This window comes from Oryctolagus cuniculus, chromosome 15, assembly GCF_964237555.1.
Source record: "Oryctolagus cuniculus chromosome 15, mOryCun1.1, whole genome shotgun sequence".
In the NCBI taxonomy this organism is placed as follows: domain Eukaryota; kingdom Metazoa; phylum Chordata; class Mammalia; order Lagomorpha; family Leporidae; genus Oryctolagus; species Oryctolagus cuniculus.
In genome coordinates this window covers 55,906,466-55,924,352 of record NC_091446.1, presented here as the reverse complement: position 1 = coordinate 55,924,352, position 17,887 = coordinate 55,906,466, and the positions used below count along the sequence as shown (strand labels likewise).

The 17,887-nt window shown below is 38.3% G+C and overlaps 1 protein-coding gene and 1 long non-coding RNA gene across 3 annotated transcripts in view; one reads left to right on the top strand and one right to left on the bottom strand.

The window, feature by feature from the left end:
* Positions 1–2,810: 2,810 nt before the first annotated feature.
* REEP3 (receptor accessory protein 3) overlaps positions 2,811–17,887 on the bottom strand; it is a 96,416-nt gene continuing 81,339 nt past the window's right edge. For both annotated transcript variants that reach the window (XM_008270080.4, XM_070057729.1), the window contains 3 exons: positions 16,094–16,241; positions 7,621–7,766; positions 2,811–6,951 (listed from right to left, as the gene is read on the bottom strand). In XM_008270080.4, the coding sequence (XP_008268302.2) occupies positions 6,895–6,951; positions 7,621–7,766; positions 16,094–16,241 (351 nt within the window). In that variant the 3' untranslated portion in view covers positions 2,811–6,894. The remainder of the gene's footprint in view (positions 6,952–7,620; positions 7,767–16,093; positions 16,242–17,887) is intronic.
* Positions 7,763–13,107, top strand: LOC127484135 (uncharacterized). Its single transcript, XR_007910895.2, has 2 exons — positions 7,763–10,718; positions 12,802–13,107. It is a non-coding gene; the product is annotated as an uncharacterized lncRNA (long non-coding RNA).

Here is a 17,887-nt window from a genome sequence, read left to right as displayed (position 1 = left end):
TTGAGTCTATTTCTCTGTTAATAAAACAGGGACGATACCTGCTCCCGAAGTGTGAAAATAAACTTTTGTGCCAGTTATCACAACCCAATAAAAGGGGCCTCGCAAACCTTAGATGGTATAAACCTCTGTCATCCAAAGAAACCATGTACTGTAAACATTTCTTTGTAAGATAATAAAATCTAACATTAGCAGTTTCTACATACCAAATTAGTCAAAAGACTTATATTTTTGTAATGGAATTTCTTTTGGAATTCAATTTTAAGGAGAGTGTGATAGTTACTTCTACGTGTCTACTTGGCTAGGCTATGGTACCCAGACATTCTTGGTCAAACACTACTTTAGTTGTTGCTGTGAAGGTATTTTTAAAGATATCGTGATTAACATTGAAATAAGTAAACTTTGAGTGCAACAGATTACCCTGCATTATGTGAGCAGACAGCATCCAATCAAGTGCAGAGGGAATTACTGTCTGCAGAATGCCTGTGGACCCAACGCCAACTCTTCCAGAGTACGCAGCCTCCCTCTACATTTTTAATCTGGATTTGTCAGCCTCCACAATCACATAAACCAATTCCTCAAAACAAATCTTTTTTATTTGAGAGACACACACACACACACGAGTGCTCCCATCTAGTGGTTCAGTGTCCACATGCCCACAACAGCTGGGCTAGGCCAAACTGAAGCTGGGAGCCAGTAACTCGATCAGGGTGCCTTGGCAGTGGCAAGGCAACTAACTACTTGAACCATCCTGGCAGCCTCCCAGGGTGTGCATCAGTGGAAAGCTGGAATCAGAAGCACAAATGTGACTCCAGCTCAGGCACTGGATATGGGATGCAGACATTCTTACTGGTGACCTAACCAGTGAAGTGGCCAAATGCCTGGCCCCCTTCCCCTAATCCAGACACCTAATGTGACTGCTGGCACTACCACAATCTTTTGTAGCCCTCTCATTTAGAATAATTTAAATGGGTTTAGCACTGTTGAGGGAAAAATCCCATGTATATCCCAAAGTTTCCCAATACTTTGAGATAACATCAAATCAAAACCCAGCTCTGCCAGATACTCTAACCTGGCTTCATCAACTCCTCTCCTCACTCATCCTTGCTAAGCCTCAGTAGCAAGCCGTGATTCAAAGAGGAAAACTTCTTTTCCAAAGCTTATATGCACAAATATCTGCTCCTCCCTTCTCTCCCTACAAGCTTCTCTCATTTTGTAAGTATGCCCTAAAGGTACCAGTTGCAGACATAAGAAACTGACAGTCCCAAGGGACTCAAGGTTAAAAGTCGCCATGGGAGTGGTTGTTGGGTGTAGTGTCAGTTGCAGCTGTCTCTCTTTCAAATGACATGAAAATATGTAAATAGAAAAAAATTTAACTTAAAAGTCACCTTGAAAAATCTGCAAAGCTACTAAGAATGTAATAAGGCTTCAAGAAATTCTGCTTTCAGTAAAACTGATTGCTCTGATTACTCCAGGTGGTGATGGTTTGAACTGAAGACATTATAGGGAATGTGCGTGAAATGGTCAAATTCAGGATATATTTTGCGGAGAGCCAAAAGGATTTACTAATGTTTTGGATATTAAGAGGCAAAGAAGGGAATCAAGGATTAAAAAGAAAATCTGCTCTCAGACAATCAAATGAATTATTCAATAACACAGAAAAAAAAATCCCAGGATAAATAATATTCAAATAATCCAAACACTGATTTGGGAATAGTGAATTCATTGTTCTAAAAGAAAGAATTATTTTCCTCTCATTAATTGTTATGCTGTCCTGCTCAGATATAGGCACTGTGCAGAAACATAACAGTACTAGTGTACCACGCAGGCAAACAATGGAGAGTTCTGAATGACAAACAGACGAAGCTACTTTGATGTCCACACTGAAATACCATCCTTTCCCCCTTTTCTTAATTTGGATCGTCATAAATGAGTGTAAACATGGTGACTTTCCTGCTTTTGTTGAACACAGTCCTTTTGCAATCTACACTTAAGACAATTATCAGTCCTCTGCTTTAAATGTTCAATTCAAAGCATCATCTTATAAAAAGCAATTTAAAAACATTTCTATCCCTAGACCATAAGGAAGGAGAGTGTTTCAAGGCCAGAATATTGATGGGCAGAATGTTTTCCAGGGAACAATGAATCAGCCTCTGACATGATTTTTGTTCCATGAATCTTTTTTTTTTTTTCAAGAACAGCAAACCACTTAAACAGAGAATGAAATGGTGAAAGAAAAAATGCTGCTGTTCATGGAGTCATTGCATTCTTTATTTAAATTTCTGACCTCTTTGGATCATCACAAGGGTATACCTGATGGTAAAAATATAGCTGCATTTAAAATGCTATTTGGAAACACATTCACACACATTATATTTCATAATGAAGTAACACAAAGAAACTTTCCTAAAACATAGGATTTCTCTCTAAAGCTTAAATGTGAGGCAGACAGACGTCTGACTTTAAAACAGATGGAATCCCAGAACATTTCCAGGATACATAAATCTGCATTTTGTGTTACATTTTATGCCTGAGACAGCTACCCAATCCCAACTGATGGCTAGGGTTTCAGTGTTGTCTTTCCTCTCTTCCCTTCTAATATTCACATGTAACCTTATTTAGTGTTTCTTGTGTAGCATCCTATGGATGAGTATTTCAGAATGTGTATGATTTTAATATTCTGCTCTGTTGCTTGTAATCTTAAGAGTGCATATATATATATAGTCCATTATTTAATCAAGACATACTTAGTAATAAATAATACCAATTCAGGGAATCTACCATATGTACTCTGATAGAAAAAAAAATACAAATTGCCACTAATAAAACCTGTTTATTTTATATTACAGTTTTCAAAAAACATGTTTGTAAAATTACTCTCAAATTGAGCTTAAATATAACCTTTACAAAGAGATCAAAATTGTGTAACATTATTTAACTATTAAAGTACATAGATTTAAAAGGTGTTAGATGAGAAAATGTTAAGTTTTGGTCAATGTCTAAAAGAAAGTTAATAATAATAATAATACAGTTAATTAAATCTGTATGATACCACTAATGGGTTAAGCCTTAAAAACATTTAGGGGAAAAAAGCTGTACTTTCCCTTCAGAAAGCTTTAATATTAAACATTTACTAAGAAATATATCGTGCATACTGTGAAAATAATGATCTCAAAATTTACCTAATTGCTTCACAAATGAATCAGAGAAACCATAGAAAACTGATTTAAATACATATTTTAACTCCTTAAATTTCCCTGATAAAAGATACTCAAATGAAAATTTTGTCCCTTCCAATTAAATACAAATTATTCATATTAATGATATTACATTTTTAACATCATAAAATTTCAAGCATTTTCCAAAAACACAAACTCTGTTATTAAAATAAAAAGAAGGAAAAAAAAACTAAGAAAATATTTATTTAACCAATGTTTTTCAGAAATTTGGTATATTTACAAACTTTGTAACACTGTAGAAATCTTTGGTGGTGACACATGGAATAAGATCCCTGAAAACACTTCAATTTTGTTCCATCCATCAATCAGCGTGGTCAAGTATTTATATTCAGTAATGCTGGTAGTATCAGTTTTTAGCCAAACACACACACATATATAGTGAGGTGTGTTTAGGGGATCTTATGTAGAGCCTAGGTGGGTTTACAAAATTAATTACTTGGCAGTAAGCTTATTTCTGGCTCCTTATGTATTAGACGAAAAAAACATTGCAAACAGAGTAAGTTAATCCTTATTCCAGAACAAACTCTGGAAATAGTTAAGTATTAATGAACAAGTTGAATAAATGTGTAGTAAAATTAAACACTGGCTAAAATTTGTGGATAAACTTGAACAGCTACCAAGAGTATCCTATGCATCTAATGCCCATACCCCAAGTAGCAGCAAAGGGAAGCAAGGCACTGTGGTCTACGGATAACATTTACCTCTTTAAAAATCAGCAGACTTACAAGCAGAGAAACAAAAAGAGGCCTGCTCTACCTGAAAGGAAACAAAAATATATAATCTTAACATACAAAGTTCAAAGAAAAGGGCATGCTAAAACACATGTAAAGAACCAAAATTAAAGAAATGAGAAAAGGAGAGAAAAGAAATGACAGAAGAGAAAGATGATGTAGGCTGTGTGTGAGGATTTCACAATAGAAATATTAGAGGCAGTGTGGTAGGTGTGAGGGAGTACAATCACACACAGGGACTTGCATTATCTCTGAGACTGGTGTGGTCTTTGATCAAGCACTTTGATTTTACAAGTGTAGAGGAATAAATAATTAATCTCATTTAGGAAAGTGGGAGTTTTTTGTTTTTGTTTTTGTTTTTTTTTTTTTTAAATAGGTTTAATACTGAGATTAGACTTGAAAAAGATAAAGTGGTACAAATCGGCCCCCAAAGATAATGTTCCTGATAGAAAGTCACTTGTGCCTTGTTAAGGCAATTTGAGATGACACTGCCCTTTGCTTAGGCAATGCAAGCACATTGTAGCATTTATACTGAGAAGTCTAGTACCAGCAATATAGACAAAACTGCCTTCCAACAGTTTGTAATTAGAAATCAAAGGAATTTTGAACAGAAATTAAAGACTGCTTCAAGGAACTAGGAGGCTAAAAATTAGTCAAGGTAAAGTAGATGGAGACATTCATAGAAAGTTAAACTTTGGGAGAAAAACACTGGGTGAATTTTTACTTGGTACTATGTTATACAGCTTCCCTTGATAAACTGGGAAAATTGGTTCCAGGATCCATCTCCCTATACCTAACCCCCATGGATATCAAATTCTGTGAATGCTCAAGTCCCTCATATAAATCCTTTAAATCATTTTTAGATTACTTATAACATCTGATGAAGTATAAGTGCTATGTCAACAGTTGTTAGGATGTGTTCTTTAGGGTACAATGACAAGAAACATGTCTGTACGTATGTGGTACACAGCTATTCAGGTTTGTTCTATAGTTAGTTGACTTTGTGGATGCAGACCCATGGATATGGAGGGTCAAGTACATCAAGAATGTGAGATTAGAAAATATTTTAGGATTAGTGTGAACAGACTATGTATAAATCATGCAAAGGTACTTCTGAGTAAACATTTTGTTCTTGCCAATACTTTGAGATGGTCCTAAATACACTTTACCAACTGGATTTCTTTCTTTCTTTCTTTCTTTTTTTAAAGATTTATTTTTATTTACTCAAGAGGCAGAGGCAGACACAGAGAGAAAGAGAGAGAGAGAGAGAGAGAGAGAGAGAGAGAGAGTCTTCCATCCTTTGGTTCACTCCCTAGATAACTGCAATGGCTGGAGCTGTGCTGATCAGAAGCCAGGAGCCAGGAGCTTCCTCCAGGGCTCCCACATGGGTGCAGGGTCCCAGGGACTTGGGCCATCTTCTACTGCTTTTCTAGGCCATAGCAGGGAGCCGGATCGGAAGTGGAGCAGCTGGGACTTGAACCAGCACCCATAGGGGATGCTGGCACTGCAGGCAGTGGCTTTATCCACTCTGCCACAGCGCCGGCCCCATGGATTTCTTTCTTAAGAGGTGAAAGAAATTAATTATCTCATAACTCTCACTGTTTTTTTCTTTTTGACAAAGAAGTAGGTCAAGCAAATTATATAAATTATATAAGCATAGTTAAATGCAAATTTGATTACTGATCACTAAAACCATCACCAAAATATATACTGACTTAGGATTCCTAATTAATAACTTTATTAGTATAACCTGAAAAAGCCTGAGAATCCAATCACTCAAAATGGTACTTTTTCTAATAACTTCTACTATGTAGGATTAATAACATTGGTATTTTGTATTGGCACTCATCTTTAGGAACTTATCTTAGCCAGGAGATTCAAATGATTTCAGTCAATGCCAGAGTCTGTAAACCAGCAGCACATATCACTGCTAAGCTTGTGAGTACATTGGCTGTTGGATAATTTTATGAATTGGTAAAGACCTTAGTGTTCTTTCTGTGAATGTATTCACAAAAGCCACCATTTTTAAAAGCTGAAAATCTAATCAGTGTCTACAAAAAATCTGCTAAGTTCAAGTATGCTGCACTAACTATGGAAAATTGGTTAATGTTTGAAATAACTTCTCATTTGTAAAGAAGATAATTAAAAACAGTTAAATTTCAGCTATATTTTTATATTATTAAAATTCAGTGAATCTACCAAATGAAACCCACAGGAAAAGAGATGATGTAATTCAAAGCAAAAATGTGTCATGTCGGAATATGACAAACAACAACAAAGACAGTGTCAATAAAGTTTAAAGTATATGTACAGTTGTAAAATAAGTAAACAATTTTCAAATGTGCAAAAGTAGTTAGAAGAAAAGTGCTATGTAGATACCTGGTTTTCAAATATCTGTTTCAAAAACTTTCAGATGCTAGAAAAACTAGAAAGTACTATAAAAAGAAAAACTTAAAAGACTATATATAAAACCTTATTATTTTACATTATGTCCTTATTATATCACTGCCAGATCAGAGGCCCATTTAATTATTATCCTCATGTGATAGAATATAAATGGAGGTAAACAATACAATACCACAAAGGCTGAAGTATCCTGATCCATAAAAGAGACTCTTCAAGTATACTGTGGGTGTATGTTTCATCTCCTATCCCAGGCACTCAAGGCTGCTGACGAACTTGCAAACAGATAACATGACTTTCTATCACTTCTGACACATATGTTAATAAACCTTGCTTAACTACCTTTAGTAGTCAGTATTTGGAAGTATTGTTAGAGAAATAAAAATTCTTTCAATTCACAAAAGTAAATCCTATCACTCTCATAATTTAAAAAATTATTTCAATGTGTAAATCCTGAATATATGTTAGAAAATGAAGTCGATTTATAAGTATTGTTTGTCTTGAGATATCCGAAGTGTACACGGCTAAAAATACACCTGTGGTCTCTTCTTCACTTTATATTTTAGTGACCCATACCGCATCTGAAGAGAGAAATATGTTATTAATAAGAATTACATGATTACTTTTTAAGACTAGACTTAATAACTCATATATAGCAATTTTAACCTTTCTGATATAGAGAATCAATTATGCTATAAGTGTATATAATACAGCACTACTTCTATAAATATAGTCAGTACAATATCAGATATATGCCCCAAGTTACTACTAATAACAGAAACACTATTTTCTATGTGTTGCTTACTACAGTGTGAAGGACTATTGATCATAAAGATCTGAGCCCATTCACTGTCTTCCACTGTTTTCTGGGCACAAAGACAATATACTATTACGGATCAACTTTTACTCTTTTTTTATTTTCATGGAGAGTTGATCGAAAGCAAAACTGTATAGCTAATTTTCTTGTGGCTTTCCTCATTTCTGCAGAGTCACCACAGGCTATTCATGACAATCATGTGATTAAGCTAATGTGGTAAAAGCCATTCTGTTGTTATAGTGGAAGACATAGATTTACCATTCTCAGAATCTCCAGGTATTCTAACACATCTGATCTGAAAGAAGAATTTTCCTGTAACTGCTGTCTCACAAGCCCAGTCCTTCATTTGTGGAAAATGTATACCCTAAACGATAACCAGCAGGAAGATCCCTTAATGCCAGTCATTAGGAAAGCGACTCTACACTTGACTGACCTCCTTGCGGCCTTTGACGGTTTTCACAGACTTCATGCTCTGTGATCTTCGAAGCCCTTTATGTGTTAACATCTCATCATCTGAATATGTCCCATCCGCCTCTTCATCTGTCTTCTCCTCTCTGTCTTTCAGTGGAATTCCGTAGCCTAAACAAGAGATCAAAAACAGCGTGTCTTGGTAAAGGCACACCAGTCGGTGCTGGCCATTCTCTGCCTGGCTGGCATCTGCCGATATCCTCTCTCATCTGCACTGTGTTCCCTGCTGCCACTCATTAGTAATCTTTGTCCCTGTGATCTGCCAGAGGAAGCTTGAAACTCTTTCCCTCCAGGAAGCTCTCTGACCATCCTTATTTTCACTATGCATTTTTCAGAATGATTAAAAATTAACTTACTTTTGAGTAGATAACACATTCGTCTTGTTCAAAAACCAGAGAATTTAAACAGGCGTGTAGTCATGTCCTTGGTACCCATGAGTTCTCTATATGTGAGTTCCACATCTGTGAATTCAACCAACTTTGGACTGAGAATATCTGGGGGAAAACTGTCTGTATTGAATGGGTACATTTTTTCCCCTTGTAATTAGTTCCTAACCAGTACAGAATAACAACCATTTCTATAGTATTTACATTGTGTTAGCTATCACCAGTAATCTAGAGGTGATCTCAAGTACACTGGAGGATGTGCACAGGTTATATTCAAGTGCTGTACCATTTTTAGAGGAGAGAATTGAGCACCTGCAGATTCTGGTGTCCTGAGGAGCAAGGGTTGGGGCTCCTGAACCAATCCCTCATGGATACTGAGGGATGACTGCATGGTCAACAGTCTCTTCCCACCATTTCTCCTTTTCAGGAATTCTAAACAACCCAAGCCTTTGTGTGTCTTTGTCATTTGCACTTTTGCCTTTACTTAGGTCACATGCCACATGTTCTGTCAAGAGTGGGGATGGCAGGATGAACTTAAGGAGTGAAGGAAGACCCAAACAGGCTAGAACCTTGGGCAAGACAAGTTCATGGGGTAGGTGATGCGGACATCAGACCAGCTCTGTTGCAGCTGCCGAGATAAAATCCAGCCAGACAGGCTACAGTAATTAGAAACACCACAGGCTATAACGACAAGTGTTAGAAAAAACAGCCAGCATCAGATGGTTAGTGAGAGATCATGTGGGTGTGCTAACAGGTTGTTAGATGTAGCTACAATAACCTACCACCATTGGCCAAAATGCAAACATCCTGGCAGTCTGGCTGGTTATTGTCGAGAAGTCCGACAGCACTCTGAGGCTGCACCCAGGGACAAGAACTCTCCCTTCCCCAAGGTAAAGATGTTCTTAAACTGCCTTAACTGTTGTTAATACACAGATTGCTGGGCACCAGCCCAGGAGTTTCTGATTCAGAAGGCCTAGAGTAGGGCTGCAAATGTCTACTTCTAAGGTCCCTGGTGGATGCTAGGCTGATGGTGGGGCCAACACTGAGTTCCACTGCAAAAGGCTCCCAGAGAGAGCACAGGAGAGGCCTGTCTAAGGCAGCCAGAGTACTCGGTAGGTTATAAAGACAGGGATGAGGCTACTAGGCCCCATGAAGTCTCAAATTCTGCTTTTATAAGGATAAAGAGCATAAATACTTAAATCTTCAGGGGAAGAAAAACCAGAAGGGGCTTCCAGACTCAGGAAAAGGCAAAGGATGGACTGCATGCATGTGAAGAAAATGTTACCAATACATGTTTGTCCATCTGCTCTCTCAGGACACAAATAACTTGGGACTCACTAAACAAGCCACAAAAGCACTGCTAATAAGCATCTTATTCTGACACGAATATGAACTTTAAATGGCACTAGGCAAGTATAGTTTTGTATTGCCAGACTTCGAGGCTAGGAATTAGGAAGGGTTTGGAAGTAGAATCTGCCACCATTTAGACCACAATCCTTTGTTTTCCTGCAGTGCTGGTTTAAGGTTCTAGGTAGCAGAGAAGCGTGTGCAGAGGGTCAGGGCAGTGAGGGAGCTCAGCTGCTTGGACGAACGAATGCCAGGAGGCCAGGGTGGCCATTAGAGGGCAATGGGTCCCAAGCCTAAAGAAGCACTCCCAGGGCACTGTGAAGTGGGAAAACAAATGTACACACAGAAAAAGACAGGAAAAGCAAAAAATGAAACTGCTATGTTTCATGGAAGTAGAGTTTTAGGTACTTTTAAGCTTCTTCATTTTCTCCTTTTTTATTTGCCAATTTTTTATTTAAAAATTGTTTCTCCCATAATGCAGGAAAATAAACAAAAAGAATAGTTTTTCAGTTGTCATTTCTAGATTTTTTTTCCCCTATGGTTGTTGCTTACATAATACATATTCCTGATCCTAATATGCTGAAGCACAGAATCAAGGCAAAGCAAGGATCAGAAAGGAAGCAACCATGATTCCTTTCTTTCTTTCTTTTTTTTTTTTTACTCTCAGGGGCAAGATTTTGGCATGACAGTTAAGGTTTGAGTCCTGATCCAGCTTTCTGCTAATGTGCACCCTGGGAGGCAACAACTGATGGCCCAAGTACTTGGATCCCTGCCACCATGTAGGAGGCACAGATTGGGTTTTAGGCTCCTGTCTTTGGCCTGGCCCAGATCCAGCCATGGCAAGTGTTCGGAAAGTGAACTAGCAGATGGAAATCTCTCTCTCTCTGCCTTTCAAATAAAATGAAAAAATAAGAAATAATAGTTTTTTTGAAGACTACTCATGTAGGCTAAGACTACAGTTCAACAAACATAGTCCTTGCTATATTAATTGCCTCTCATTTTGTATAACAGCAATTGGAATTTTATTCACAGGGTGATTTTACATCTTCTTCTTTCCTTCTTTCCTAATTTCAGCTTAAAAGTACCTTACTGTAGTTCCAGAAAAGCTATGTATGGATAGATTCATTATTCCACGAGTATTTTTAAAATTCTACTGCATATCAGGTACTGTGCTAAATTACTGGGATACAATGGTGAAAAAGACAAGAAGGTTTCCAATCAAGAAACTTATAGTCCAATGGAGGAAATAGACTCTAAGAAGCACTATGATGCTGTAACACATGCTATAAACAGAAGATAAGGAGGAGGTACTATAGGAGCATACAGCAAGGTAATTAACCGTGCCTAGGTCTTGGGTAAGGGGGTTGGGTTATAAGCCTTGTAGGAAGTGGTGACTGAACTAAATCTGGACAGACTCCTGATTCTACAGAGCTAGCACATGATGGAGTGGGAGAGGCGCCTGGGGAGCCAACATCCTTCATCAGAAAGCAGCCGGGTGGGAGGCACTCAAGTACTTGAAGCAGAAGGGCAACACAATTAGACTTGGGTCCTGTTATATTCTTCTTTCACTTTGGAGAAAGAATTAAAAATGGATGAGCCTAAAGGCAGGGAGCCTGGGTAGAGAGGCTGCTGCAGTACGGCAGGTCAGAACTGATGGGAGCCCATGGAGTGGGGATGGAGAAAGTAGCTGAATTCGGGCTTTATCATGAGATCAAATTGACAAATTGAATTTACTTATTAAAGCAATCCCTGCATCAAACAGACAAGACACTAGAGTCAAAGACAATATCTTCATTAGAATATATATTTCTATATAAATTGAAACTGAAAAAGATTACAATTATTTTTCAAAATAAACAGTATTATTTTATTTTTGAATTTAATAGACTTTTTAAAACTATTTTCATTTTATTTGAAAGGTGGGGGGTGGAGGGGATATCTTTTCATGCACTGGTTCACTCCGCACATGCCTAGGACAGCCAGGGTTGGGCCATGCCAAAGCCAGGGCTGCAGAACCCAAGCATTCGAGTATCACCTGCTGCCTTCAAGGACGTGTCTTTAGCAAGCTGGATCGTAAGAAGAGGAGCTAGGACTGGACTTGAATCAGGCACTCCCATATGGGATGCAAAAGTCCCAAGTGCTGACTTAACTGCTGTGCCAAACACCCACTCCTACATTACTTAAAAAAACAAAAACACTAAAAATCTTACCTCAAAGTATGCTGGGAACATTTTAGTAATGTCTTTGTCTTTTTTTTTTTTTATTTTTTTTTATTTTTATTTTTTGACAGGCAGAGTGGACAGTGAGAGAGAGAGACAGAGAGAGAAAGGTCTTCCTTTGCCGTTGGTTCACCCTCCAATGGCCGCCGCTGCAGCCGGCGCACCGTGCTGATCCGATGGCAGGAGCCAGGATCCGGGTGCTTTTCCTGGTCTCCCATGGGGTGCAGGGCCCAAGCACCTGGGCCATCCTCCACTGCACTCCCTGGCCATAGCAGAGAGCTGGCCTGGAAGAGGGGCAACCGGGACAGAATCCGGCGCCCCGACCGGGACTATCTTTTTTTTTTTTTTGACAGGCAGAGTGGACAGTGAGAGAGAGAGACAGAGAGAAAGGTCTTCCTTTACCGTTGGTTCACCCTCCAATGGCTGCTGCGGCCAGCGCGCTGCAGCCGGTGCACCGCACTGATCCGATGGCAGGAGCCAGGTACTTCTCCTGGTCTCCCATGGGGTGCAGGGCCCAAGCATTTGGGCCATCCTCCACTGCACTCCCTGGCCACAGCAGAGAGCTGGCCTGGAAGAGGGGCAACCGGGACAGAATCTGGCGCCCCGACCGGGACTAGAACCCGATGTGCCGGCACCGCAAGGCGGAGGATTAGCCTATTGAGGCACAGCGCTGGCCAGTAATGTCTTTCCAGACATAATGTGTGTGTGTGTGTGTTTAACACATAATTTTCCTTATAGCAACTCTTTTCATGCATCTCCCATACAGGATTATAGCACACCATACTGTTTTTGTTTTTGTTTTCCCTGCACAATCTGGATACACTTTCATGACCTAAGCGTAGACTGACATTATTTTTCCAGCCGAATAAGTCACCTTTTGCTTGGACAAATGCTTGCTCATTTATCTTGGACCTTAGTTTGCTTCAATATTTGTTGCTATTAACAATAAGAAGTACATGTTTGTACATAATCTTTGAATACTTGACTGATTATTTCCTCGTGATACATTCCTAGAAGTTTCCTGGTGAGTTAGAAGGAATAAATGTGGATGATCACTGCCAGATTATCACTCCAAAGGACTGTTCCAAAGGACTCATAAAAATGTACATGAGAGTGTGCGCCCCAACACGCTTGCTGTGGTGGTGTTAAAACATGTCCTCCAACTCTGACTCCACCTTCCCTTAAATCTCACAGGCCTTTGTACCTGTCTCAACAAATTACTACAGAAATGTGGTCGACGTGACGCTGCAGGACCTTTGCCAGCTTCTCCCGTTGCGCTGCTACCACTCAGAGTGACCATGTGGAGAGACGTTGCTCTGGTCTCAGCCACTCCAGCCACCAGCTGTTAGACCCCTTGCAGGTCAGACACCAGACGTGTGAGCTCTTCTCTGAGATCACACCTTCAGCTTCAGCTGCGTGAGATCCCGAGCAAGAACTGCTTTGTTGAGTCCAGTCAACCCCAGACACATAAATAAAATTAATGACTGTGAATGTTTTAACCTACTGTTTTGGGGTGGTTTGCTATGTAGCAATAGATAACGGTTACTGACACAGAGAACACAAATAAAAAAAGGTGTTTTTTGGTTGTTGTTGTTGTTTTTTTTTGCTAATATGGTGAGCAAAAAAATTATCATTCCTACTATTTATTATTTCTTTGGACTACCTGAAGCTGAAAATCTTCAAGTATTTCTTGGTCAGTTGAATTCTTTGGTAGAATTGACAATAATTGGTTTCTAAGCATTCCTGCATTGCTGAAAATTGCAATGCTTTGCTTCTAATATGAATATAATGGGAATATGTTTGACAGTTTGTAGCTTATCTTTTTTTTTGGTGTTTTCCCCCTATATACTATGTTTATATTTTTTTAATGTAGAAAAATCTCTCAAACCTTTGGTTATGTTTTCTCATTCTGATGTTATGCTTAAGAGAGTTTATAATTCCTAAGATTATAAAAATATACAAAGGAATGTCCCATTACATGGTTTAGCTTCTTACATTTAAATCTTAACACTTAAAGAATTTACTTTGATCTAAGGCTTGAGGCTGAGGTGCAATTTCATTTTCTCTACCTTGTAAGTCTTCTCATTTATTAAATAGTCTGCCTTTGTCCAAATAGTCTGAAAGGCCACCTTTCTCATGTGAGAAATTTCCATGTACACCTGGATTTGAAACCATCATGATTATTATTACTGTCTCTTCACCTCTTCCAGTCTTAGAACCATACTTCTTTATTAACAATATTGACAGTGGCTGGTATTGTGGCGCAGTGGGTTAAGTTGCCACCTGCAATGTCAGTACCCCATATGAATGAGCTTTGGTTCAAGTCCCTGCTGTTCCACTTCCAATCCAGCTCCCTACTAATGTGCCTGGGAAGGCAGTGGAAGATGGCCCAAGTACCTGGGCCCCTGTCAACTCCAGTAGGAGATCTGGATAGAGTTCTATGCTCCTGGTTTTGGCCTGGCCATGTGGAGTGGATGAGCAGATGAATGATCTTGTTGTTGTCTGTTTCTCCCTCTTTGTTTTTAAAACAAAAAAAATCTTAAAAAAAAAAAACCAACAACCAATATTGTCTTAAGAGAAAGTTCTGGTCAGATTTTCTGTCCTCAGGGAAGCAAAGCTCAGAGTATAAGCTATTCTGTACAAACTTGGAACTTGAGAAAAGTGATGCATATTATAATTTCTATTTTATGACTTTCTTTTATTGCTACATCTTACTCTACATTTTTATAAATCTTAAAGTTATTTTAATTTCACGGCTTGAAATTTAAGAACTAAACAGCGCCTCAAGTTCTTAAAATATTTTAGTCACAGAATTTTAAAGGGTAAACAGCATAAAAAATATTATAGGTTTTCATATTCATAATCTTCTTCACTTAGATAACTGAATATAATTCTCAAGAAATTCTAAAGTATATTATGGATAAGCTGCTGATAAAGGAGTCAGATTATCTTGTCTAAATCTACAAATTATAATATATATATCATATCCTATAATTAAAATCAATATTTAATTTTAAGCACATAAAATATCTGTATTAAAAACTGCTTTTGGATTATTAATATATTAATAAGGCTCACAATTCTAAGTTCAGTGGTTCTACCTTCTTAAAGGCATCACCATCCTGATCAATGGTTAATGCTTAGTTGCTACTTTTTAGGTAATAGTCAACAACATTGTAAAGTTATTCATTTGTAGGAGAACTTGGAAGAAAGTTCATTATTTTTTCATTTTAAGGAGGGAGTGTTATTTTATTTTTTCAGACTAGTTTCAGTTATGAAGGATGACTTTCCATTGACTTCAAAACTTCCTTTTTAATCTATTGCATAATACTTAAAAATTTTATCAATATAAAGAGAACAGATTTATTTCATAGATATAATTCTAAGAAGAAAACCATATTTCTCTCCCTCAATCCCCCAAAACTTCTACTTTTTAAGAGAAAAGATCAAATAACCCTGTCTCTTATGGCCTTACTTTTATAAGGAAAATCCTGAAGATCTCAGTTCTTATCCTTGCTAAGACAAACTGACTAACAAACTGTCTTATTTAGGTGTATGTTTCTAAGACACAATAGTTTACGGAGGTTTCAGTGTGTATCAACTATGGCAAGCTCATAATTCATAGAGAATGTGTCCACAAGTTAGCTCTTGAACTAGAATATGTAATTTCAAAATAGTTTCCACTGAAATAATCCTGTTTTCAAACTGAGTCATCTTTCATCTCCTGCTTCAAACTTTTTATCTTATGAGTCAATATCCTCATTTTGTTCACAGCCTTTACGGTAGAGAGTGTTTTAACTGTAATACTGCTTAGATGTCAGTATACAGTTTGTGCAGAAAGAGCACTGATCACAGGTCAGCACTACTGCTGGTGGTAAGGAGGTGGTGGTGACCGTAGATACCCACAGTATCCAACAACTGGTAGCAACACAAGAGGCCACTGCCACTTTCTTAGCTAGATGGTCTTAGGCCCAGCAAAAGCCAATTACTAACCTCATTTAAAGAAAAAGAACAGGGTGCAGCATTTTGGTGCAGTGGGTTAAGCTGCTACCTGTGATGCCGGCATCCCATGTGCGCAGCCAGTTTGAGTCCCAGCTGCTCCATTTCTGACTCTGCTCCCTCTTAAAACACCTGGGAAAGCAGCAGAAGATGGCCCAAGGGCTTAGGTCCTTGTGACCCCACGTGGGAGATCCACCTAGGGTTCCTGGGTCCTAGTTTTGGCCTGGCCTAGCCATGGCCATTGCAGCCATTTTGGGGGAGTGAACCAATGGATGGAAGATATTCTGTCTCTCTCTCTTCTTCTCTAACCCTGCCTTTCAAATAAAATGTCACTTAAAAATACAGTTAAATGTAAAACTCAAAAATATAAGCATAAAAGTAAATCCTGTATGCTCAAATTCCAGGAGTCACAATAGATTATGCTAGAACCATCATGACCCCCAGGTCCCATTATGAAAGTATGCATAGATTAAACAAATGAGCACACCTCCTGATTCACTGGGGCCTGCTTTACTCTTCTTTTTTCCTTCTGGGAGAGGCTGATACGGTCTCTGTCCCACAGGCTCGTCACCGTGGATAGCTGTTAGGTCATGCATACTGAAACTTCTTAAACGTTCAGTTATAGCACCTTGGCTCTATTTGACAGAGAAGTGATAAAACTAAGGGAAAAATACTTTAACATATTTAATACACTTACATTCAACATTATAAATGTTAAAACATCTTATTATGAAACATAATAACCTCTTGTGACATTAATATCATGCCAGAACATTTTACTATGGGATTTTCAGAAAAGTTGAAAGATTTATACAATGAACATTCACACATGAGAAATATTTCAAAATATTTGTGGAAAAAAGCATTAAAATGTAAGTTTATTTTGATGCAAGATGTTTTGAAATGCATGCACATTTTTTTCATAATATGAATCAAGTAAATATATATATTCTTTAAAGCACTTAATATCTTTATAGTTAAACCAATCAAAGTCAGATCTTCCAGTTTTTAAGTTTCAGCTAATAAAAATTAAATAAGCAATTCAATTCCCAGGGTTGGCGCTCTGGTGTAGCGGGTAAAGCTGTCGCTGCAGTGCTGGCATCCTACGTGGGTGCTGCCGGTTCCAGTCGCAGCTGCTCCACTTCCGATCCAGCTCTCTGCTATGGCCTGGGAAGGCAGTAGAAGATGGCTCAAGTGCTTGGGCCCCTGCCCCCATGTGGGAGACCCAGGAGAAGCTCCTGGCTCTGAATTGGTGCAGCTCCAGCTGTTGCGGCATCTGGGACCCCCCTCTCTCTCTCTGATCGGCGCAGCTCTGGCCATTGTGGCCATCTGGGGAGTGAACCAGCAGATGGAAGACCTCCCTCTCTCTCTCTGACTCTGCTTCTCTGTAACTGTGCCTTTCAAATAAATAAACAACTCCTTAAAAAAAAAGAATTCAATTCCTGATCTGCACTGGCCATATTTTAAATATTGCATGTGGCTAGTGACTACTGTACTGGACAGGGCAGATAACAGAACATCTGGATTGTTGCAGAAAGTTCATTGATTTTCATCATCACACAGCTCCAAAAGGGACATTTTCTGAACTTCTCAGATACAACTACATTTTCTGCTAGTATAAAGCTTTGTAGAAAAAATAATTTCTAAAGTTATCCACTTTAAATTTGCATAGCATATAGATGACTCATTTCTTATTTATAGGTGCATTAAAAATTCTTCTGAAGGTTTTTTTACACTTATTATTTCTTCTTTTCACACATGTGAAGTTATGAGAGTCTTGAGTTATAAAGTTACCATAGAAACTCATCCATAATGGTTCATCTTTACATTTCAAAGTCAAAGGTGTTGCAGATATTCAGGAATCACTGCTAACCTGTATTTCACACTGAACAAAATGGTCTTGACTCAGTACGTACTCTAGGCCAATGTCCTGTGATAAAAGCAACGCCATTCCTAATGCCTTGCTGGAGCTTTGTATTTCTACCTTATTTTTTGAATTGTGATAAGGAATTTTTAAAGAGTATGTATCTTCAATAAAAATAATTGTATCATACACATTTAAAAACATTCCTGGGAAAGTTTTGTTCATTCTCCTTGCTTCTTCATTATCGGGTATCATTTACTAATTGAATAGATTGGTTTGCAGAAGACTTCAGAGACAAACCAGCAGGAAGAGACCTGTGCTCATCTGAAACAGATGCCTTGTTTTCTCAGAACTGCCATATTCTTCACCTCACCTCTGAGATTCTGGTCCTCTCAGCAGTCTGGACATTTGCCTACT